Here is a 26159-nt window from a genome sequence, read left to right on the forward strand (position 1 = left end):
TTTTTTTTTTCCTTTTCTCAATAAAAAAAAAGCAGGACATTGAGGCTGGAAGGAAAATCAGTGGTGGAGGAATAACTGGGAGCTGGAAGGGAGGAGGTGGGGTGGACTTGATTAAAACACATTATATTCATGCAAAAAAAAAAAAGAAAGCATCTTCAAAAATGGTGCTGGCATAACTGGATGTCAACCTGTAGAAGAATGAAAATAGTTCATATCTATCACCTTGCACAAAACTCAAGTCCAAATGGATTAAAGACCTCAATATAAATCCGACCACACTGAACCTGATATAAGAGAACTTGGGAAGTAGCCTGTAAACATGGGCACAGGAGACCACTTTCCATGTATAGCACAGACAATAAGAGTAACAATAAATAAATGGGACTCCTGAAACTGAGAAGCTTCTGTAAAGCAATGGACAGAGTCATTAAGACAAAAGGCAACCTACTGAATGGGAGATCTTCACCAACCCCAAATCAGACAAAGGTCTGATCTCAAAATATATGTCACAATATAGCGTCTATATTCATAAATAAAAGTGGCTTTATGTTTTAGTTTTAAAAATTGATTTTATGGCTGGTCAGTGGTGGCACATGCCTTTAATTCCAGCACTTGGGAGGCAGGGAAAGGAGAATCTCTGTGAGTTTGAGGCCAACCTGGTCTACAGAGTGAGTTCTAGGATAGGCAGGGCTACACAAAGAAACCCTGTCTCGAAAAATAAAAATAAAAAAAATGATTTTAGAATAACTCTATTAAAATCTTTAAATAAAATCTCTAAAGCTGAATTAAATATGTAGTTTTAGAAGCCATTTTTCTAGCCTTACCTTGTTCCTCCACCATCAATTGTGAGGATTCGGATTCCTCTGCCTTTCACTGGATCCACATAACCAATTAAGGCCAAAATTTCTCTAACTGCAGCCTGAAGAGTTTCATCTTTAATTTGTCTAAGTCGTAATAAATACGGAATAATTTTTTCCTACATTGAGAAAAAAAAGATACTTTGTTACTTTTGTCAGATCAAGAAGGAAAATGTAGCTGGCATGGCAGCACACGTGAGGAACCCCAACATTAGGAAGATAAAGGCAGGGGAACCTAGAGTTCAAGACGAGCCTCGCTAAAGTGACACCGTGTAACAGAAAGAAAACATATTTTTAGCTATATGAGTATAGCATAAAATGAGCGTGTATTTATTACTTTCGCTGTGATTAAAATGATTACTTTATGACATGCCAGTATCAATAATAATTTAGCATATATTTGTCTTTATTTGAGGATCAAAAACAAATAAACAACCAAAAAATACCAGTCTCTTCCCAAACATTTTCTTAAAATGTGCAATGTTTGCTAAGTGGTATAGCACATCCCTGTACTCCCATCATTTAGGAGTCTAAGGCAGGAAGACTGTGAGTTTGAGGCTATCCTGGGCTACAGAATAAGTTCAGCCAGCCCGAATTACGAAGCAAGACTGCCTTTAGAAAAAGAAAACATTCAATACTCAATACAGAAAATATGGCTCTCTTAATACAATTAGTAGTAATTTTGCCAAAAAGCTTACATAAATTTAAGGGAAAAACTGAGCTGTGTAATGTTCAATACATTGAATAATTTTCTTATGCATTACTCACTTTGCTTCTTTTGTTGACCAACCAAACCTGAAATGCTGTTTTTGTTATTCTGCTTTTTGTCCTAGCTAGTACTGGGCTGCAAAGGACCCCTACAGGAATCTGAACAATAGTGGAAGCTACACAGGCAAATTTCCATTACTGGTTAGGATAAAAATTTGTTAAGAGGTCCTCGCCCATGTCAAGAGCAACCAGAAAAACCTTAGCGAACTCAAGAAGGCCACGTTCTAAATGCACCACAGAGCTGCTAAACACAGCATGGGAGCAGCTTTCCCTCTGGAGAGGGTAACTGCTGCCTGGAGCTGATAACCTTGCTCTTTCCTCCAGACATTTGCTGATTCTGAAAAGACACAAAGGACAGAAAAGCTGGGCTTGCTTTAGAGAGGGTCACAAAGAAACAGAGAACTCAGCGAAGCTTGTATTTTTATGAGGTTGGAGTCACAAAACTGAAGGCCTAGGAAGCCTGCATAGCTGTTTTCAACTTAACACACCTGCAGAATTCTCAAAGTAAAATGTATGGGAGGGGGAAAATGCTAAATTTAAGCCTTCTGTAAAAACAAGATAATGTTTTGCATTCTTAATTTAGTTTGGACGACCCAAGGCATGGTGGTAGTGCAGGAATATACACTAAGAACAGGAAAATTAGAGGTCTTTCCCAAACTCTAATAATCCTTAGCTCTGTCCTACTTAGTGATGGTGGTCCATTTCGTATTTCAGTAGAGAAGCAAAATAACTCTCTAGAAAAAAAATCTAGAATATTTGCAATTTTTGAAACTCACAATTGCCCGGCATACAAAAAAGTTACAATATATGTCAAATCGGTACCATATAGTCAAAGACCAGGGGTGAGTCTCCTACTAGAATTACCAAAAAGATGCTTAAATCACAATAACATTAGCAAAATTACACCTCAAAACATCACAGTTATAATTAACAAAATAAGCATAATGAAAGATGTATAAGGCACTCACGTTAAAGAAGTTTAAATACTGATGGAAAACAAAGATTAAGTTGATAATTTACCATAAACCATCTTACTGATTTCCTATAATCTTAACATAATTTTATTCTCCTTTTTTACTTCAAAATTCATCTGTAAATGTGGCATGCTAAGAGTAGTCAAAGTAGGGGCTGGGTAAGTGATTAAGAGCACTAGCTGCACTTTCCAAGGTCTGGGTTTTAATACCCAGCACCCACATGGAAGATCACTACTGTAACTCCGGTTCTAGGGATCTGATACTCTCTCTGACCTCCACAGGGCACCAGAATCACACATTGCCACAGACAGACAGATAAAGATAAGTTTAAAAAAAGGAAGAAAAATAATAGCAAAGTTAGGAGGCTGGAGAGATAGTTCAGTGGTTAGAAACACGAGCTGCTTTTGCAGAGGTCCTGCGTTTGGTTGCCAGCATCCACATCTGGTAGTTCCCTACCATCTATAACTTTCCCTCCAGGTGATCCAATGCCCTCTTTCAGCCTCCAGAGGCATCTTTACTCACATGAACCTATGTACCTATGTAGACATACATGCATATACATAGCTTTAAAAATAATTAATCTTTTTTTTTGGCGGGGGGGTTTCTAGACAGGGTTTCTCTGTGGTTTTGAAGCCTGTCCTGGCACTAGCTCTGTAGACCAGGCTGGTCTCGAACTCACAGAGATCCGCCTGCCTCTACCTCCCGAGTGCTGGGATTAAAGGCGTGCACCACCGCTGCCAGGCAATAATTAATCTTTTTTAAAAAGAAAAGCTGAGTTAGAAATTATAAGGATGAACAGAGGTAAAAAAGACTTACAAAATGAGGCATTAAATTTATTATAAATCTAAAGTAATTTAGGAAGTACAGTGTTGGAGCAAAAATACATAAATATATTAGCAGAACAAAATACTGTGTCCAGAAACGGACCATTACAAAAACAATGGACCCATAAATAACTGCCTTATTTATGAAAACCTTTTTTTCAACAAATGGTTGCTTGTTCAATTGGATAAATATATTAAGCATCACTTTTACCTTACACAATAAAAGCAAATGTACTCTAGATGAACAATACAAAAAAGGTACAAAAAGGCAAAACAAAATTTTTGAAAAAACACAGAAAAGTACTTAGAGTAGGTAAAAATTTCTTTTTTCTTTTCAAAATTTAATTTCATTTTTTTTAGAACATCATATACAAGTTCTACAGCTATACCATTTCCTCCTTTCCTTCTGTCTCCCCTCCTCCCACCCCACTCATGACCCTTTGGTAGTGGTGGTGTTGTTGGTGTGCGTGTGTGTCTGTGAGAGAGAGGGGGGGCGGTATGTGTGTTGGAGCCCACAGAAGTGGATCCATTAGACCTAAAGGTCAGAGAGAGTTCAGGCAAAGTCTTGCTCCTTCAAGGTTATTTACATATTTATAGGATCTTTGACCTAAGGTGTGGCTATTAACTGGAGGTCTTGACCTACCAAGTGGCTGCTTGGTGTTTTGAAGAAGGCCCACAGAGCAGACCGTTCCACCACCCCGACTAAAGGTCAGAGAGTTCAAGCCTATTCCTGCTCCTTCAAGGTTTCTGGCAGAAGATTTGACTTAAGGTGTGGCTATTAACAGGCATCTTGACTGAGGGTGTGGTTACTTGGTGTTTTGGGTATTAACTTTATTACTTTGTTCCTTGTAGTTTGGTTTTTTTTTAAAAAAAAAAAAAAAAAGGCTTTTCCTTTCTTCCCCTCTTGTGGATGGGGTATTTAAAGATCGTAAGAAATAAACATGGGCAGATTCGGTTGTCCTCCAGACTCTATCCTATGTCTCTGTATCTCTTTTGTTTATTCTGTCTAACATTCTAATCCACATGCCCCTACCTGGAACAAGGCAGGACTGACATGTGTGTGTACAGAACCTACTGAATCCGTTAAGCTTTGCCTGAATGTACATGTGTCCAGGGCTGACTGCTGTATGGGAGCTCTTCCGTGGAGGAAACTGGCTCCCCTTTCTCTGTAGCCATTGAACCTGCAGTTCTTCATCTAGGAGCAGGGGCCTGTGGAATTTCCCCCACCCACATTAACATTTCAATTGAACCAACTGAAGAATACAAAAAAAGAAAAGAAAAGAAAAGAAAAGAAAAGAAAAGAAAAGAAAAGCTGCTTAAGACAGTGGGAGAAATTGGCAAAAAGTTTAGTTGGCAAAGTTTACAGCCAAGCAACACACGAAGCAATTTCTTCAGTTCATTGATTTTAGATATTATTTAGGGGAAAGGCAGCCACTTCCAATTACCTAGATTTTCATCCCTGACTGATCTGAATAGAATTTCCACACCACATTTCTTCTCAATATTGATGGTTGATTGTATTTGGGATCAGTTCTCAAATATAAGAGAACCCTTAATAGTTCAACTAGTAAGACAATTCCTAATAGACTAACACTGAAAACTACCCAGAAATCAATTAACAGTATAAAGAATAAACCGTGACCCACCATAATAAATATAAGCAATAAGAAGGAATCATTTAAAATTACCTGTCACATTTCCAATAAATCCTATCGATGTACCAAGTAAAAAAGGAAGCAAACACATGAGTCCAAACTAACCTTTTCTGCAGACTACAATGGAGAGGTGAGAGGAAGACTTCTGGGGCACTGGCAGTGTTCTGTCTGTTGACTTCTATGCTAAGTCTGTGAACTTCACTTGACACAAATAAAGCTTATTCTTGAATAATACGTCGTTAAATCATTCTTTAAAACATATTCTATATTGGAATTCTAGGTCTCTTGTAAAATTCATATTGGAACTCAGTTGTTGGTGCATTAATATTAAAAAGTAGGGTCTTTTAAGAAGTGCTTAGGTCATGAGACCTCTGCTTCATGTGTGAGATTAGAGACCTAGAGATGGGGGCAAAAGGGAGATGCTGTCTTGTGAATTAGTCACAAGCTTCAGCATACAGGTAACAAGCCTTCTCCAGACCCCAGATCAGTCATTACTTTTCACTGGGCCTCTCAGTACACAGATTACCAGAAAGAGATTTCTGTAGGATGTAACCCATCCAGGGGAAGGTATTTTGTTACAGAAGCTCACTAATAGAAATTTTATTTTAGATCTCTCCTTTCTGGCTATCCCTGACATGAACACTCTCATTAAAAGCACATGTATATTTCAAAATCCTATCTCTAAAAGATAAATCTATATATGAAATATAAATTTCAAATTTTAGGAATATGAAATGTTGAAAATCTGTTTATATGTATTAGAAAATGTAAAACTTACAGGGTATATTTCAAAGAAAAACTTAATCAGCAAAACTGTAATAAAAGTTAGAAAATAAAGGTAGAAAAGTATGAACTAACAAGTTTCTGTATGGTAAAGTAACTAACTAATTAATAAGAATTAGACTATAACATATAATAATATATTTATAATTATATATTATATAATATATAATAAAAGCACCAACAGGATTTAATGAAACTGTAACAATATCTTCATGACATTTCCAAATTATTAAGGAGACAAGTAAACTTGGTACAGAACTGGAGACTCTCCTTCCCTGGGCACTCAGCTTCTTTCTCCTCAAGTGGTCTAATTGCTGAAGTCTAAACCTTGCTCACTTCTGTGTATGTAGACCATTGAGGAGAGGAAAGCTAAGTTCTTTACCGATTCGATGATTAGTTAAAATTTAGACTTTAAATGTAAAAGGACCATGGGATGGTGAATAAAAAATAGCAATGGCTTTCCATATTGTGTTTCCTCTCTTTTGTTTATAGACAGAATCCTGTTCTACAGCCTAAGCTGGTCTCACATTATTGATCCTTTTGCCTCGGTCTCCCAAACGCTAGGGTTAGAGGTGTATGACACACCTGGCTATTTCTTATTTTGAAAAAGTGATTCCACAGTAAAAATACCTGTACTGCAATTAAGATTTTGACAATTATTTGGCAATGTAACTAACATATTTAAACTTATGCTCCATTTTTACACATGCTCAAATCAAAGTATATATAGTCACAATAAGCAGAATTTATGTCACAGAATAAAAGTAATTCATTAGCCTAGTGTATACTATAAAATAACGGGCAATTCCCAAATACACTGTATGATTTAAAACAACAAAAATTTTTAAAAGAGAAGGGCTTTGCATTCCCCACTATAAAAGGTTTATTAGAACTTATATTTCAAGACAAATATTTAAAAAGTTAGAAATTACCTTGACAGCCACTCCTTTTCCTTCAGGAAATTCTAGAAGATGAAAAGTCAGTTCTTCAACCCTGGTAATACAGAGCTTTGGGTCGGTTGTTCTTCTTAGGGCCTGAACTAAGGCTCGAGTTCTGTTATCAATACTCACTCTTGCAATAATCTACAAGGTCATATGAAATACGTGATTAAGAGATAAAGTTACCCTATAAATGGTTAATGTTTCTTAGGACCACTTTGAGAAACAACTTGCCTTTTCTCGCTGAAGAGACACACGTTTTTTCTCCTCTGCCTTCTTGTCTTTGCTGACAGCTTGCTCAGTTTTAGCAGGCTCTTCCTGTCCTTCTGGCTGACTCTTTGAGTCAGACTTTAATTTGGGTACAAGTCCACCAATGTAACCACCGACTAAGGCTTGTACGCCCTCAGTGGGACGAGAAAGGAAGTTAGCAATACTCTGCTTTGCAGACACCGGAAGAACCTCTGGCGTCTGGCTAGGGCTAGAAGGTTTGTCCCCAGCATCTAGGGAAGATCCTGAGTCTGGCCTGTCTGTCACGAAGTTGGGGTCAGGAGAACTGGATTTCTCTTCTTCAAGGTCTGGTTTGTCCTGAAGATGTTTAACTTCCTTTGTTTGAGACATTTTTTCCTTGCGACTGAAGTATGAATTAATATGGTTCGCTAAAAAGTAGAATGACTCTCCAAATCTGGTGGTTATGGTGTATGTGTAATGGAAAAGGCTCCGTTTACCTGCATCGTCTTCTTTATCTGCAATGTAGCTTTTCTGTTCCACAAAAGAATTCTTTTCTGCTGATTTATCACTATAGTTTTTCAGAGACTCAATGGTTTGTTTAACTTTTTTTTGTTCTAACCAGCCCCTATCTGATACTTTTCTTAATATTCGAGAATTTGTCTTAAACTGAGCTAACCGTGAAACCATTTCATTTTGACTGCCAAAAATAGCCTTTGAAACAGAATTCAAAGTACTTTTAATACGGGACATATGAATGCTCACTTTTGTAAGTCCCTTGGGAGCAGAAGTGCTAAGTTTCAAAATTCCAATATGTAAGCCATGGTTGCTTGGAGAGGGCCAGTGCTTACTGCAACGCGCTTCACCTTTGTTCCACCTACAGCTTTTCTTACTTGTGTGAAAATCTCTGTGCACATTGATATGGGGCATTCGCCAGTAATGTTTGGAACACACAAAACGCAGCTGTTTGCTTTTCTGATTCCCACAAAGACTTCTTGCATTACTGAGGAGGTAAATATATATATCTAAAGTCAAATTAATAGGCATAACTTAAAAATCATTTATTTTCTATGTGACATTCTCTCATTTCACTCCTGAGTGCTTCACTTAAAAAATTCCATAATTCATGGTCTTACCTGTAAAAAAAAAGATTAATTAGTATTCAAGTTAAAAAAAAAATAGTTCAGTTTATACGCATGACTTTGTACCCAGCAACAAACCATTCAAAACAAGATGGACTAAGGCTGGAGACAGCTCAGAACTAAAGCGCAGTTGTGGCTGCTCTTGCAGAAGACTCAAGGTTCAATTCCCAGTTCACAGCCCGGTCTCTACACCTCCCGGGTCCATAGGATCACATGCCCTCTTCAAGCTTCTCAGGGCACTACACAAAGGTGGTACACAGCATACATGAAGGTCAAACATCCAACACATAACAAATAATAATAAACAATAATTAAAAAGATGGGATACTATATTTCCAATATGACTGGTAAGATTTAATTTTAAAAATAACAAAAAAATTAAGCGTTCAGTGCAGATGTCAGTTGGGGAGTAGGAGAAGAAATCAGAGACACTGCCTACTAAGTTCTTCTAATTATGCTATTTTCTCTTTTTACTATTATTAAATTTTTGACTAGCTTGAAGCATTAGACTTTAAGTACTCTGGAGACAAGAGTCAGGTCTTTACCCCATCTGCTGCGAATCATTTATGGGATGCTCAATCCACAGTGGACATGGTATTAAATGCCAAGGCCACCCACAGATTAGAGCAAGAAAGAGCCATGTCAAGACTATCTTCCCTACCTAGTAATAGCTGCTCACTAAAGAGGCTCCCTAATTTCCCTTATCTAGTAATTTCTCATTAAATTGAGGGAGACGGGTGATGGCTCAGTGGGTAAGGTGTTTGCTGTGCAAGCATGGGGACCCAAGAGTAAAGTGGGGAGTGACACAAGATGACTCAGATGTTGACTCCTAGCCTACACAGTACACATCAGAAAATATGTGCACCAGCTTGCAAGTGGTTGTAATTACAATATAGAAAAACATGCATAAATAGGAATAGTGGAAAATGGACAAGACACATTATAAGCCATTCACAGATAAATAAAACAGTAAAATAATAGAAATAATTATAAAATTAAAATGCACCAAATAAAACAGACATTTGGCCAAGTATGATGGCACATGCTGCAGTCCCAACACTCAGAAGGGTGAGGGAAGGAGGATTACAAATTCAAGACCAGTATAAACTTCATGGGATAAGTGGCTGGGGTTACAGGGTAAGATACTGAACAAAACAACAAAAGTCCTAACCTTTTAACTAGTAAAAATGGGGGCTACAGATGTACCTCAGAAGTACCTGACACAAGCCTCACCTAGTGCATACAAGGACACAGAATCAGTTTCTAGCACTGGGCATGGGAGGTGGATAGCAATTGAGAAAAATACAAGTGCTATCCATTGTTGATAATGAGTTAGGAAAATAGGATATAGACGCTTCTTGACAAAATCTGACAAAATTTTATTTAGTTTTTATTTTTTTAGTTTTTCAAGACAAGAGTTTCTCTGTATAGCCCTGGATGTTCTGGAACTCGTTCTGTAGACCAGAGTAGCCTCAAACTAAGAGATCAGCCTACCTCTGACTCTGTAGTGCAGAGAATAAAGGCAAGGGTGTGCCACAACCACCCAGCAATCTGAATAATTTTAAATTTTATTTATTTTTTTTAATGATAGAGAAAAGTCAGACCAAAGAAGATGCTATTTCCTGTGAAGAGATGTAATTCTGAGAAGTGAGCCAACACAAAACACAGCTTTAACCTTAAAGAGAATAAAACAGCTTTTTCTTGAGCCAAGTATGAGTGAGTACGGTCTGAGGACATAAGATTCAGGCTGACCACTGCAGACGTGGTTATGTAAGATATTAGTAGTTATGGAGCAAGGAAAGTCCTAAATCACAGTATTGAGACCTGGATCCCGATGGAGAACCAAGGAAGACAGAATACAGCAGAGCAGGTACACTATAACACAGGTTCCAGTGTTCCAATCTTAGAACATTCTAAGTGCTGAATTTGGGGATTACAGGGTCAGATGGTTAGTTAGGAGTCCATGACAAAGCAAAAAGCAGGGTGGCAGCAACAGCTAAAAGCTTTGTCATAGTTTGGGCTACTACTGCCATAATAAAACATCAAGACCAAGAAAAAGGCAACTTGCCCACAACCAGTGACATACTTCCCTTACTAAGACCACACCTCCTAGTCTTCCCCAAAGAGTTTTACTAACCAGGGACCAAACATTCAAACACAGAAGCTTATGGAGGCCATTTTCATTCAAATCACATGTACAAGATTATATCTTGAATCACAAGTAGGAGGCCAAGAGAGAGCTAACTGGGAATAGGAAAGGCATTTGAAATTTCAATGTCTGCCCTGCTAACATACTTCCTCCAACAATGCCACACCTCTTGATCATTCCCCAACAGTTCCACAAACTAGGAATCAAATATTCAAACAGATGAGCCAATATAGGAGGCCATTCTCATCAAATCACAGCATTCCATTTCCCCACCAAAGACTTGTGGCCATATCATAGCGTGAAACCCATACAGTCCTAGTTCAAAGGTCCCCATAATCTTTCAGTCTCAACACAGTTTAAAAGTCCAAAGTTTCTTATGAAACTCGAGGTAATCTCTTAATTGTAACCCCAGTAAAAGCAAAAGCAAAAGCAAAAAGCAAACTATATATACATCCACCATAGAATAGTACAGAATATACATTACCATTCCAAAACAGAGGACTAGCGAGGAACTGCTAACCAAAGCAAGACTACAATTTAGCAGGGCATATCTCCAGCATCTTGAGGTTTTAAACACAATAATGCAGTGCTGGTTTCAATTCCATTGCTTTACAGAATGGCCTCTCAGGAACTCTTGCCCTCCTGGGGCCTTTATGCAGACCCTACTCTGTCACATGTGGCCTGGCCTCAGCAGCTCTCCTTAACCATGGAGGAAGATTCACAAGCCCTTTACTCATGTGGCAACCGGTGTGCAGGCATGGTGCTGGACCAGCAGCTGAGAGCCTACAACCACTCACACAAGTGTGATGGAGACTACTCTTGTTTCCCTGTTTCCCAGCCACCCAGACCTGAATAATCACACAGACTGTATTAATTACAACACTGTTTGGTCAATGACTCAGGTGATGTGGGATTTCCCTCTGTATACTGTGATTACTATTAATGAATAAAGAAACTGCTTTGGACCTATAGCAGGGCAGAACTTAGGTAGGCAGGGAGGAAGAAGGTCAGAGTCAGAGAAAAGCCATTAAGCCTCCGGAGACAGACACTGGGAACTTTAGCCAGCAAGGCACAACCTTGTGGTAATACACAGATTACTAGAAATAAGTTAAACTAAGATGTAAGAGTTAGCCAATAAGAAATTAGAGCTAATAGGCCAAGCAGTGATTTAATTAATACAGTTTCTGTGTGATTATTTCGGGGCTAAGTGGCCAGGAACCAACAAGCTTCTCTCTCCTCCAACACTCAGGTATATTTCTAGCTAGTTCTTAAATCTTGAATTAACCTATTCCTATTAATCTGTGTATTGCCATGAGGTTGTGGCCTGCTGGGTAAGGTTCCAGCATCTGTCTCCTTCAGCAGCTACATGGCATCTCTCTGACATCATCTATTCTCTATCTCTGTTAGGACTTCCCACTTGGCTTTGCTCTGCTAAGCCATTGGCCCACAGAGCTTTCTTTATTCATTATTCATTATCCAATAAAAGCAACACATATACAGAAGGATATCCCACATCACACAAGAATTTATGTCTGATTCACAAACACAAGACAGTGCTAACTAGGAATGGTATAGGTTTCTGAAACAAACCTCAAAGCCAGCTCCCAGTGACTATCTCCAACAAAGCCACAGCTCCTAAACAATTCAAACAATTCCATCAACTGGGAACCAAGTATGCAAACATATGACTCAATGGGGACCAGTCTCATTCAAAATAATCATTTTAAATGCTTTGGCAGTTACAGAGATACTAGGTCAGACATGGGTTGAGCAATGAATGGCTTTCAAAAAAACTAAAAACAGCTTAGTTTTTAGCTTTGGTCTTTCTGACAGCTTTATATCAACTTGACACAAGCTAAATTATGAGAGGTGGGAACTCAATTAAGAAACTGCCTCCATAAAACTGCACTGTAGACAAGCCTGTAGGGTATTTTACTTAGTAATATGAGGGGAAAGTCCAGCACTGAGAGCAGTGCTATCCCTGGGCTGGTGGTCCTGCATTATAAGAAAGCAAGCTGAGCAAGCCATGATAAGCAAGCTAGTATGTAGCAGTCCTCAATGGTCTCTGCAACAGCTCCTGCCTCCAGGTTCCTACAGTGTTTGAGGTCCTGTCCTGGCTTCCTTCCACAATAAACAGTGACATGAGAGTGTAAGCAAAAGAAACCCTTTCTTCCCCAAGCTGCTCTGTGTTTGAACCCAGCAATAGAAACCCTAAGACATTCCTGGATTTGCATATTCTAACTGTTCACTTTCTTGAAGTTCTAGACAGTCATTCAACCTTGTACATCTTTAAGAAAGTGGTTTCCTTCTGTGAACTTCAGTCTGGAGTTACCCTTGCAGACCCAACTGTTACAAAAGCTCATCGCTCTCCTACTATCTGATAAAAGTGAGGCTGAGTAAGCAGAAGAGCAGTCTTCATGAAATTGTTGGCAAAGTCATTAAGAAATAAATCTTTGGATGCCATCAAATCTTTCAGACACCAGTATCTGGGTCGATTTTTTTTCTTCTTCTTGTATTTTCTGTATCTGAAATAAATAAAGTGTGTGTATATTGTATAAACATAAGTAGTTTTACTTATGTACATGGTGTTTACCATATATGTCTGTGAATCATATGCATACCCAGTGCTTTTGAAAAGTCAGAAGAGAATATCAAGGTTACAAAGAGTTGTGAACCACCATGTAGATGCTGGGAACTAAAACCAGGTCCTCTGCAAGAGCAACAAGTCCTCTTAACCAATGAGCTATCTCTGCAGCTCTGGACATAAATATGAGATTATATATTAAGCTAAAATAATCAAGGATACTATACGGACTAAATAAGAAAGGTAGCAGGTAAGAGAGGCAGACATTTTAACTTATTTCCAACCAAAATCATACTCTTTAACTAGACTGATATATGTTTACAGTTATTTGTACTCTATGAAATATTTCATTTGATGCTTGGAGTATCTAAGATAAGTTGATTGAGAAAATCAAATATTTTCATTTATTTGAGGGTGAGAATCAGGGCTGATGGATTCCATAGCTATAACTTCCTGTGGGATTCTTAGCTCTACTTTAAGGAAAAACTTGTATTTAATATCTAAATTACTGATACGTTTTACTTATAATTACTAGTTTCATCTGTCTTACTAAGTTAATAGTACATTAGATTTCAGATTGGGAAGTAAATGGATAGTCATAGAAAGAATCAGATAACAATATAGTATCTCTTTTCATTTCTTTTTAACAAAATTGTCCTTTTCCCAGATAGCAAATACTATTAGTGAACAGAGATAGAAATGAGATCTGACTTGAAATCAAGACTTTTATAGATTTTTGTTAGCATAGTCAAATCTCATTTTTAAATTTTATGTTCAAGAAATGGAAAAAAGACCCACTATGTAATATTGTCCACTTACTTCTCATTAGTAATATATGAATATTGTGTGTATATACATATGCCTATATATCCTAAGTATACTATTGGGACACCTTTAAATGTCTTTTTAAATAAAGAAACACTAACTTCTAGGGTAAGGGGGCCCAAGTATCTAACACTAATACTTGGAAGGTACAGTCAGGAGGATCTCTGTGAGTTTGAGGCCAACCTGGTCTCTAGCCAGAGCTAAAAAGTGAAATGCTATCTCAAAAACAAAACAAAAAACAAATAACAAAACCCATGGGTGCTGTGGGACAACGGTCTTTACTCTGTAAAGATTTGTTGCTTGTATTGCTTTAATAAGATGCTGATTGGCCAGCAGCCAGGCAGGAAGTATAGGTGGGCCAACCAGAACAGGAGAATTCTGGGAAGAGGAAAGGCTAAGTCTGCAACTACAGAGGAAGCAAGATAAGAATGTCTTGCTGATAAAAGGTACCAAGCCACGTGGTTAACACAGACAAGAATAATGGGCTAATTTAAGATCTAATAATTAATTAAGAAGAAGCCTGAACTAATAGAACAACCAGCTTATAATTAATGTAGACCTCTGTGTGTTTCTTTGGGATAAGAGTAACGAAGAAGTGACACTTTAATCATGAGGACTTGGTTCAAGGAGGAAGAACATCTGACCAAGAAAACAGTCATTGGAAAACCACCATCACTAAGAGGACATAACAGCATGATCGCCATTTGCAGTTTGCTGGAGCCAAGAACAGCACTGTTTTTATATTCAGGAAAATACACCAAGGGAATTTTAAGTATCTCAGACAATTTTTTAAGTGGTAAATACAAAAAGCTCTTAATTGCTGAGCCATCTCTCCTGCCCCAATTCAATACCCAGACTGAAGAGAATCTTTTCTGTTTCATCTTTTTTAATAGACAAAAAATATCTTAGTTTTAGTCCACTTTCACTTAGTTCTTTGTATTTTGGCAGCTCACTGTGGAAAAACTAATGAATTATGAATTTTAAATTTATATTTTAAAGTCCCTAGTAATATATCCTTCAGCAAATATGGCTTTAGTTTTTCTTTTCTTTTTCTTTCTGTTTTTTTGTTTGTTTTTGTTTTTCAAGACAGGGTTTTTCTTTGCAGCCTCAACTGCCTGGAACTCGCTCTGTGGATCAGGCTGGTTTTAGATTCACAAGAGATTCTCCTCTCTCTGCCTCCTGAGTACTGGGATTAAAGGCACCACCACCTGGCTAGTCTTCATATTTCATAAGATGTCCAGTCCAGTAGTTATTTTATAAGAAGAAAACTGGTATTTTCAAAAAGGTTTAGATCTTAGATTGAAAATAACGTCTTTGGCTAAGGAAGCCAAAAGTTTTTGTCAATTCTGACAATTAAAAGTTTTGTAGAGCCATTTGTTGGTAGAACTAACCCAGAAGAATGAATGACAAACACAATAAATTGTATAATAAGCCAAATTTTATATACAGATTTAAACGTTTATTTACTAAAGTGAGTTCTTAATCACTTTATACTTTAACAGGAATGCCTCCAGTAGAAATACTTCTCCCTCTCATAATTTTCCCTACAGCTAAGGATGTGGTTTTCCAGCAAGGGAAAGTTTTAGCTGGGAAAACACACAGACTAGTTCACTATCACTAACACATCATTATATCCTTGTGTCAGAGTCATGTGGATAAAACATAATTGTTCATTTTTAAATATCAAATTCTGGTTTTCTATGCAATTTTTTTGTAAACAAAAGATGTTTTTGTCAGAAAGTTTTAAGTTTTAAATTTTTTAATTAAGTTTAGTGTACAAACATGTGTATTGTGTCAAAGGACAACGAGGGAGTTAATGTTCTCATTCTACCAGACATTCCCTGAGCTCAAGCTCAGGTTATCAAGATAGGGGGCAGCAAATGCTTTTATCCAATAAGACATTTGCCATCTCAAAAGTTATGCTTTAATTTTATATTAGTGTATTTAATACTTACCCAGAGAGCTTTAAATAGCATACAAATAAATAAAATTAATATAGAATATATTTACAGGTTAGTTTTTACAAACTTTTTGGTGACATACTTTGGTCTTTTAGATTTGTATTTAGAATGAATATCTTATTTTACAATATAAAAATCCTCCCTTAATATGACAAGTAAAAATCACATACTTTAGGATGAAAATCTTACTTTACAATACTAAAATCTTCCCTTAATGTTACAAGTCAAAGCAATCGACATGTTAAATGAATTTATAAATGTGTTAAAGGAGAGTTAATTCCAAATTACACTTATGATATAACCTGGGTAAACGAACATGCTGAGAAGTTGTAAAATTCTCATCTGTCGCAGAACCCAGGTAAGCTTCACTGTTACTTGGATTTTTTTTTTAAGTTCTTTTGCAAATTTTCTTCCCTTGTTCTCAGAACAGTTTGAGTTACAGAATGTTACATTCAGGTGGGAGGACAAGAACACATAAGGGAGACAAACATAAAAAGAGCCAAAAAATTTAAATGTTAATTGTGTAATTGCCATTTTGCATGCAAAATATATTTGACCCTTTGAATAGCTGAGGGACCCAACAAATGCCTACTCTTTGCTGGAGCAAACCAATCAAACAGTGCAGGTTGCTAGGAGACTTGCTATTGCAACCAGTGACGGCAGGCTGGACCAGGAACATCGGTGTGTTCACTAGAAAATATTTATTATCATATTCATAGTCTTTCTCCCTTAATCAGAAAAGCTTCTCTCTGTAATGAACAAGAGTCCAGAATATGGTGCAGAGAGCAGTGCAATGAACAAAGGTGCTGAGAATAAGTGAGAGCTGAGTGCTTAGTCCTAAACTAAACAGGACATTTGTACTACCCACTCTTAGGCTCAGGTGTTGTGGGAGCTGCGGGCCTGCTTTTCGTCCTGCCCGGCTCCTGCATGGCTAGCTTTACACCATAAATAACAACATACAAACTATATTCTTTTAAACACTGCTTGGCCCATTATATCTAGCCTCTTCTCGGCTAACTCTCGCACCTGGACTAGCCCATTTCTAATAATGTGTGTAGCCCCCCAAGGTGCGCTTACTGGGAAGATTCTAGCATAAGTCCATCCTGGGTCGCAGCTTCATCGCATTTGCCCCAAAGAGGAGAGGAAATGGCATCTGTCTGAGGCGTCTTACCTCACTTCCTCTTCCTCCCAGCATTCTGTTCTGTTTACTCCACCCACCTATGTTCTAACCTGAGGCCAAGCAGTTTCTTTATTAATTAACCAATGACCTTCCCCCATCACTCAGGGACCAACAGGAGAAAAGCCAGAAAGAGCAAGAAGCAAAGGAGAGGGAGAAGGCCTGGGAAATGCTGTCTACCGGGCGGTGTAGCCAACAGTCGTGACCTCACAGCAGCTGTGGCTGCCTGCAATGGGCCTGCACTGCTGTGGAATAATCCTCTGTACACTGTGAAATCTATTGCGCTCATTGCTAATAAAATGCTGATTGGCTGACAGCTAGGCAGGGTTTTCAAGGCAGAGATAATACTGGGAAGAAGGAGGGCAGAGTCAGGATTCCCAGGAGACAATCAAGACGAATGAATGTGCTTGTTGAAAGAAGGTACTGCATAGGGTACAGGGTAAATAAGAAACATGCGTTGGTTTAAAATGTAAAAGTTAGCTAGTAACAAGAATAAGCTACCAGCCAAGCTTTCATAATTAATAAGTCTCCCTGCCATTTATTTGGGAGCGGCAGCCAGAACACAGAGAAACTCTGCCTACACTACACAAGACTGGATTTATCAACAGTCAATTAAAGATAATGTGGGCTTTACCTATCCCTGCTGAACTACTGGCCAGTGATGGGCTGGAGGAGCACAGTTCTGAAGTCACTGAGGAACCAACCAGGTTCCAATGGATAGTTCTGAATCTATGAACTCAGTGGACTCCACTGAAAAAGGGGACAGGGGTGAAAGATGTAAGAAAGGGATTTGTGTGTATGGGTGGTATAATAAACACAGAATAGAAGGAAGTTTGGAAAGAGTAGGTAGTTACAATAATCAAAATATATACTTTATACATGAATAAAGTTGTCAAAAATAAAAATTATTTTAAACATACCCTGAACGTAAATTCTTAACTTTTGTGATAGATGATAGATAGATAGATAGATAGATAGATAGATAGATAGATAGATAGATAGATAGATAAAAAAAAAACTGGAATCAAAGTTCATATGGTAAAATGCTTGCCTAGCAAGGATAAAGTCCTGGGTTCAATCCCCAGCACTGCAAAACCTGGGAATGGTAGTGCACATCTGTCCTCAGGAGGTAGAAGCATGAGGACCAGAAGTTTTAAGTCATCCTAGTGACACAGGCAGTTCAGGACAGTCAGGGCTATAGGAGACTCAGTCACTAATAAAACAGTGGTTCTCAACCAGTGGGTCATGCCCCCAAACCATTGGAAAACATAATATGTTACATTATGATTCAAAACATTTGCAAAATTACAGCAATGAAGTAGCCATAAAAATAATTTTATGGTTGGGGTTACAACATGAGGAACTGCATTAGAGAATTGCAGCATTAGGAGGGCTAAGAATCGCTGCTCTAAAAGGAAAATGGAAAAAAAAAATAAAACTTGCCAATTTGAAAAAAATTGGTTTTCTCTCTGTAATAAACTTCCTTCATTGTCAAGGACAAACATGGGTGGAAAGCAAGACGATGAAAATAATATTTAAGCAAATGGTATTTGGAAGCAAGCAGGGGAAGCTAGTTAATAACTGACAAAGAAGGCTTGATTTTAAAATTTGCCCAAAAATACAAAGAAGGCCACAATCCATTAATAGCATACAATGAGTGTAATATACATGTTTCTATCTTGGTGCACCCAATTTCTTAAAAATGGATGGACCCTAATGGCCATAAGTAGACAGATACAATGACGCAGATGACTTTAATATCCTACTCAAAGTACTTCAGAACAGAAAAAAACTTGACCAAAGATCAAATGGGTTTCACATAACTCTGGAAAATATTTCACTCACAACTGTGGTAAGCACATTCTTCTCAGCAACCCAAGGAATTTCCTTTTTTTAAAAAAAAAAAAGTCATATTTTGATCACAAAGCAAACCTTAACCAAGTTTTCAAAATTCTTACTTCTTATCAGATCATAATGGAAGAAACCTAGAAATAAATAGCAAGAGAAACATAAAAAATGAACATATGGGTATTAGAATATATACTTGTCAAACACTAATGGGCCTGCAGAAGGGAGGAAGTCAATTCACAGTATCAAATGAAAATGAAAACTCAACTTACAAAAATACAATAGCATCGATAAGTTTAAAGAGTGAAGTACATAGCTATAAATACCTACATTTAGAAATCAGAGTAGGAACAAATAAATAACTCAGTAACATATTTCAAGATCTTAGAAAAACAAGAAGCCAAATTCAAAGTTATTAGGAAAAATAGTGAAGTCCAGGACTGAAATTAATGAAACAACAACTATCACCACAACAAAAAATGATCAATGAAAAAGAGTCGGTTCATTTAAAAGAAAACAGAGCTGTAACCAAAACACAAAGAATATGCAAATTAGTAAAATCAGAGACAAAAAAGTAATTAAACTGCTTACCATGCAATATCCCTACTACAATAGACCCCACTAAAATCCAGATCATTAAGGAGTATTTTTAAAAATTATATTCCAATCATTAGGAAAATCTAAAATAAATAAATTTCTAGACACTAATGACATAAAAGATTAAATCGAGAGAATACTGAAAAAGAAAATAGAAAAACCTAAACAAATCAGTTAAGGGGCAACGAGACTGAAGCTGTATTAAAAATTTTCCCAAACAAGAAAAGCTCAGAACTAGACAGGCTCATAGTCAAATCTATCAGACCTACACAAGCTCCCTATTTTATGTATTATTTATGTGCATAAAATCTTTAGACATATTTAGCATATAAAAGTATACTAACTATTATATAATTAGTACATAAAATAGAAAAGATAATACTTCCAAAATAATTCCACAAAGTCAATACTACCTTGGTATCACAACCAAATGTAAATAGAACACAAAGGCTATAATATTATTGGCATACATAGTGCAGTGGTTTGAATGAGTATGGCCCCCATAGGCTCATGTATATGAATGCTTGTCCGATAGAGTGGCACTATTAGGAGGTATGGCCTTGTTGGAAGAGATGTGTTACTGTGTATGTGGAGGGGGGGGAGAACTTTGAGGTCTCACATGCTCAGGCTACACCCAGTGTGGGACCCAGTTCACTTTATGTTGCCTGCAGATCAAGATGTAGAACTCAGATCCTTCTACAGCACCATGTCTGCCTGAATCTCACCATAATTGAACTAAACCTCTGAAACTGTAAGACAGCCCCAATTAAATCTTTTCCTTTATAAAAATTCCCATGTGTATGGTGTGTCTTCACAAAAAAAGAAATCCTAACTAAGACATATAAGATGCAAAAAATGTTCAGTAAAATACCTGTGAACTTCAGCAGTACACTAAACAAATCATGTATCAGATCATGTTCATTTCACTTCAAGTATACAAAGATAAACAGGCAAATTAGTAATGTAATATAGCACATAAATAAATTCAGGAACAAATCAGACAATCATCTTAATAGATATGCAGGACAGTCTTTGACAAAATTCAATATCCCTTTGTTGTAGGGTATTTGAACACTGTGTGGCATAATATTACTGTGATGGACTTCATAAAGAGATGAACAGCCAATGGCTAGGGAGGAGGCATAGGCTGAGAAAGAGAGGAAGTAGATGGGTCTATGTGAATATAGAGACACCAAGGATGCATAAAGAAAACTGGACATACAGAATGAAAGGCAAAAAGCCACAAGGCAAAACATAGATTAATATAAATGGGTTAAGTTATAAGAGCTAACAAGACAAGCCTAAGCTAAGGCCAATGTTTCATAATTAATAAGATACCTCCATGTCATTATTTTTGAGTTGGCAGCCAAACCAAAGCTTGCTACATACCTTCATGAGAAAAGTCTGGAAGAAACTAAATGTGGAAGAATCAAACCTCAATATAATAAAGTCTACACACATAAATGCACAGCCAACATCACACTGAATAGGGGAAAACTACTAGCTCTTCTCTAAAATTTGGAATGAGAAAAGTGTGCCCATCCTCACATTTCTTACTCAATATGCTATTTGAAATCTTAGCACAATGAGGTAAATATAAGAAATAAAAAGGAAACAAATAGGAAACTGAGAAGTCAAACCATTCTTTATACATGACATAATCTTATACTGTAGGCGGCATAATAGCCAGGCTAGCTTAATATGAAACAGCAAATTTTAATGAAGGAATAGCTTACAACACCAGGGATCCAGTGATGAGCAGGAGACACAAAAAAGAGAGGCAGGCGGGGCTCAGGCAGCCAGATTTATATGTAAAATTAGCCCGAGGCGAACACGCCCCCCATTGGGCAGAGTTTCCCCTACATTATACTTATATGGCCTTAATATTATCACCAGAAACCTCTTAGATCAAATAAGATAAATTCAGCAAAGAAGTGGGATACCAGATGAACCCACAAAGATCAGGAAGAGCTGTCTACTTCCACTCTCCTTACTTTCCCCTCCTCTCTCTTTACCCCTACACCTCCCAAAGTTGTCCTCTGTCACGTGCTATGACATGCACGCGCACACGTGCACACACACACCAAATAAATGTATTCTTTAAAAAATATGACTAATATGCTAGGAAGGGAAAACACTGGAATCATCTCCAATGATTGGTTAAAACAAAAGTGCAAAGCATAGTGGTGTATGCCTGTAATCTCAACACTCAAGAGGCTGAGGCAGGAAGATCATAAGTTTAGGACTAATCAGGGCTACAGGGAAAGACTCTGCGTATCAAAAATATATACAAACATACAAACATGCATACATATGATTAAAATTCCAAACTAGAAGAAAACAAGTAAAGATGAGGAGAGAATTCTAGATAATGTTAAAGCGCGCACACACAAATAAATAAATAAATAAATAAATAAATAAATAAGCAAGCATGCAACAAAACACAAAGAGTACCTTCCAAGAGTCAAGCAATGCAGTTTTCCTCAGGATGTAGCTTATATAAGGAAGAAGCAGAAAGTTGTACTGAGAAAACCAAAACAAGAACTGCAGTTATGCAAAGGGAAGGAAAGTCTGAACTAAACCCGTTCTACATTGTAGGTTCACACATTATTTTAACATGCTCACTGTATAGAGGAAAGATAGAAAGGGCACAAGCCTGTCTGCTTTTCTGTCCTGGCCTTCTAAGTTTCACGGGACTTGTTGTGAATGCGGTAAGTTCAGTTGGTATAAACACTGGTATCTTCCACCACAGAGAAATCCCTAATAAAGTCATGCTGTGTGGCAGGGGATCTAGTACACCTGGCAGAATACTTCCTAGCACGCAGAAAACTCAAGGTTCCAGCTACATGAGCCCAGCATGAACAAAAGTCAAGCTTTAAAAGCAGACCTGATCTACAGTCTTACTACCACCACAATGCTGAGATGCTATGCAAATGGAAACTGGTCAGAGCTGGTTAACTATATGGAATTCCTGCAGAAACAACTAAACTCCAGAGCAAAGTCACTTCCCAAATGTTGGGCAAGAGACAACCACCAATGAACATTAACTCAGATTACAAAACATGGCACAGAATGAACTATCCCCTAGAGAGACTATCCACCCGCACAGACAACAGGAACATGTGCAAGCAAGCCTTAGATATAGAACTTAGTTTAGAAATTAAATAAGGCTAAATATCCAGTGATAACAGGAAGAATAAAATATTATAGGCAAAAAAAGAAGTAACCAAGAATAAAGAGTAAAGGAGACTAAAATGTTGGAAATGAATACTCCTAGCTACATACTCGCTCTCTAATATGCCTGTAACCTACTGGTAAGGATTGAGAGGTTTGGGAGTGATGAGATTCTAAATAGTGAAAAGTGAAAGCTTCCCATGGTGAATATAAGGGAAAGAGCTTGCACAAGATAAAAGGGGCACACGGCAGTAAGAGGATGACCTATTTATTATTTACCTTCAGACAGTCTTGTAGATCACCACAAATTACTAACAAGTAGATACATTTTAATTAGTTTGTGCTCACAATAGTGTCAAGAATTAAAGCAGAAAGGGAAGGGCACAAAGAATACTAATTATACAGGAAGAACTGATTCTTTGGCATTTTAGTGGCTCTCTGAATGAAGTGAAGAAATGAATTCCTTTGGGACTCTTGATTTAAAAAATTCTGACAGAAGAAAAGCAAATGACATTCTGGTGACAGCATGAGCTGAAAGGTGGCTGATGGCATATAAGACTGAGGCAGAAGAGAGACCAATGAAGATCTAGCAGATCTAGACTATTATACAATCCACTCTGTTTCTTTCCAGACCATCATCTGGGGCCAGGGATCTCTCTCAGTAGGTAAAAGCACTTGCCATGCAAACTAGACAATCTGGGTTCAGTACCTGCAACTCATTGTGGAAAGAAAGATCTAATTCTTGAGACATCCACACACCCACATTCACACACACACACACACACACACACACACACACACACACACACCATAAAATGCTTTTAAAAGTTTTAAAGATATAATAGTCTAATAATGAATATATAACTATCAATTCGGCATCAATATACAGAACATAAAGCCCCCCAAATGGGAAGCACTACAGAAAGATGATTTTGTGAACAGAATGAGACACTACTTACACCTATCAGAAACCACAATGACCAATCACAATTACTTAACACAGAAATGAGCAACAAGCTTCACTGCCACTGTACAGATGTCAGCACTACAGAAAAGGCTTTGAGAGGAAACACAAGCACAAGAAAAGACACAGCAGAAGCAGGGAAAGAATGGAAAGAGAAGAGTGTTATAAACCGGGACAAGGCTGGCTAGAGCTGGCTATCATACAGTGAAGGTGCGCCCAGAGAGAGACACTTTGACTCCAGGGAAAGGAATGGAGTTTAAGCAAAGGACATCAAGGGACTGAAGGAAATGCTAGGTGTGGGCCCAATTGTGGAGGGAATGAATATACAAATTTAGCCGGGCAGGGTGGCACACAGTACACCCTGTGAGTTTGAGGCCAGTCTGGTCTAGAGAGAGTTCCAGGACAAACAGAAGGTTACACAGAGAAATCCTGTCTCACGCCCCACCCATCCCCCAAAGCCCAAAAAATATAGATATATAATAATCACAATAACATAGCCAAAAAGGAAGCAAGGGTCTGGAGACAGCAATGGTGCAGGAATGCAGAAATGGGCTATCTGTGAGCCACATTTTGAAGCGAGGAGGAAAAAGAAAGATACATAAAAAGAATGGGGCTGGGAAGACGGCTCCCTGGTTAAGAGTAGTTCCTTTCCCAGCACCCACATCAGGCTGCTACAGCTGCCGGCCAGCTCACAACTGTCTGCACTCCCCGAGACATCCAACACCTATTTTTTTTTTTTTTTTGGTATCTGAAAACACATTCATGTTTGCACTAGCTACATACAGACACATAATTAAAAATAAAAGTAAAATATTTTTTAGAAACAAAAACTGGATTTGGTGACAAGCACCAGTGAGATAAGGAGAAGTTGTCCAGAGAACTCTAAGCCTTCAAATCAGACACAGAGGAAAAGAGCCACTTGTGAACATGAAAAACCTGGAAAGAGAACAGTGTAACAATACAAAGGAAACTGGATTTCTCTTTTGGCTTTACAGAATTAAGAAATGATAGGGACTGAAAGAGAAATTGAATTTATGTATGAAATGATCCACAGTGACAACAGAGTCGGTGAGGTCAAAAGGGTTTACCAAAGGCTGGCCTGCGGTATTTGGATGTATAGGACGCAACATAAATGACCTCTTCAAGCCCTTTTCTTTTGACATTTCGGGATATCCACGAGCCTATTAATACGACTTTGGTTTCAAACATTAAGCTCTTGGTTTGGGGAGAACGATGTGGTTAGCGCTTTGAGTGGCATCCAAAGTTAGGAACAGAAAGAAAAAAAGCACACAAGCAAAGCAGAAAGCATTGAAATATAAAATTCTGCAATAACTTTCTAATGCAATAGATACCAAAGAGAATAAAATACAAGAAAAGCAGAGTAAAGAGCAGCAACTGAGAGGAAACAAGAGTCTAGCTCTGACCTTTGTTACAAAGGTATGCTCCCCAAATGAGCAACAAATTCCGTCTTTACTGGCTGAGGAAAAGAACGCCAAGTACAGGCTGTTCTTGTATCAATTCTGCATGAGAATACCTACTAATAGAAACCAGTGAACTAACCCTTTCATTAATCCAACACCATTAAAGAGGAGGGCCACCGCTAGGAAGATTTTAAAATGAGTTGTAGGAATAGAAAAACAAGATAAACAAAATAGAAAGATAAGCAAAAACTATCAAGTGACATCATTATATTTTCTTTCGTTGTGGTAATGTACCATCCTGATTGCCTGAAATACATTGTTTACAATCAAGAATGCAGTTCTAGAATACCACTGTTCTTGGAAATAAAAATAGCATTTTAAAACGTATTCTATGATAGTCGCTTATGTCAACATCTATCTTGAAGACATTCCTCGGAGTGTCACTACTTTTCCTTAAAATGATCCCTGTACTGGGCGTGGAAACAGGTTTTCCCCCCCTTCTCCCCCGCCCAGCATCATGACAGAAATGACAGACGACGGAGAAAAGAGGCACTGCAACCTGATGACTCAGACAGTTTTCTTCATCTTTTAAAAGGCAAGTACATCTGATTCTGCTTAAGCAACAGCGGTCTGGGATAGGAACACACGCGAACGAAGAGACAAACAAATCGCAGCACGCTGCCCGGTCAAGGACGACGTACGACGGAGAAACCGTCAGGTCTCCGGTGGACTAACTGCCCGAGAACACCCTGTCCTGGACCCAGAGCGCAGCCGGGCAGAGGAGCCAGGCGGACGGGCGGGCCCACGGGCGGGGGCGGGACGCGACCAACCACAACACCCGGCGGCCCTGCCCGCGACCCGGGGGCGACAGGAGCCAGCGCGCCCGGCCGCGGACGCCACCCGCCACCCTCCGGCCCTCGGCCACTCACCGGGACGCGGGCAGTCACGGGCGCAGCGGCGGCCACTCGCCTGCCTCCGTCCGCGTCAGCTGCGACGCCCGGGACCCAAACAGTCGACCGCCCGGGCCAGTGCCGCCCTCCGCCGCGCCCCGCCCCGCCCCAGCGGAAATGACGCTGTCGCTGGGTGGGGCTTCTGCCGCTACCCCTCCTAGGCTGGCGCGACTCTCCGTGGCCTTGGGAAGGAGCTGGGTGCGGGTCGGCTTCAAGACGCTTGGTAGCGGCGGGAGGGCAAGCTGGGCTCTTCGGTCGCGGGCAGGTTTATGGCTTTTAAGCTCAGTGCTGGATCTCAGCGTAGAGTCCCTAATGGCTTGCTTGCTGAACGCCATCCGCTTTC

At 38.6% G+C, this 26159-nt stretch overlaps 1 protein-coding gene across 1 annotated transcript in view; it reads right to left on the reverse strand.

Moving 5' to 3' along the window:
- Positions 1 to 25912, reverse strand: part of Pnpla8 (patatin like phospholipase domain containing 8) — a 47924-nt gene extending 22012 nt beyond the window's left edge. Inside the window, exons 1-4 of the mRNA XM_005343820.3 lie at positions 25796 to 25912; positions 7034 to 8160; positions 6794 to 6943; positions 825 to 976 (exon numbers count right to left, since the gene is read on the reverse strand). Of these exons, the coding sequence (XP_005343877.1) occupies positions 825 to 976; positions 6794 to 6943; positions 7034 to 8071 (1340 nt within the window). The 5' untranslated portion in view covers positions 8072 to 8160; positions 25796 to 25912. The remainder of the gene's footprint in view (positions 1 to 824; positions 977 to 6793; positions 6944 to 7033; positions 8161 to 25795) is intronic.
- Between the last annotated feature and the right edge of the window lie 247 nt (positions 25913 to 26159).

The sequence above is a fragment of the Microtus ochrogaster genome, chromosome 1 (genome assembly GCF_000317375.1).
Source record: "Microtus ochrogaster isolate Prairie Vole_2 chromosome 1, MicOch1.0, whole genome shotgun sequence".
Taxonomy (NCBI): domain Eukaryota; kingdom Metazoa; phylum Chordata; class Mammalia; order Rodentia; family Cricetidae; genus Microtus; species Microtus ochrogaster.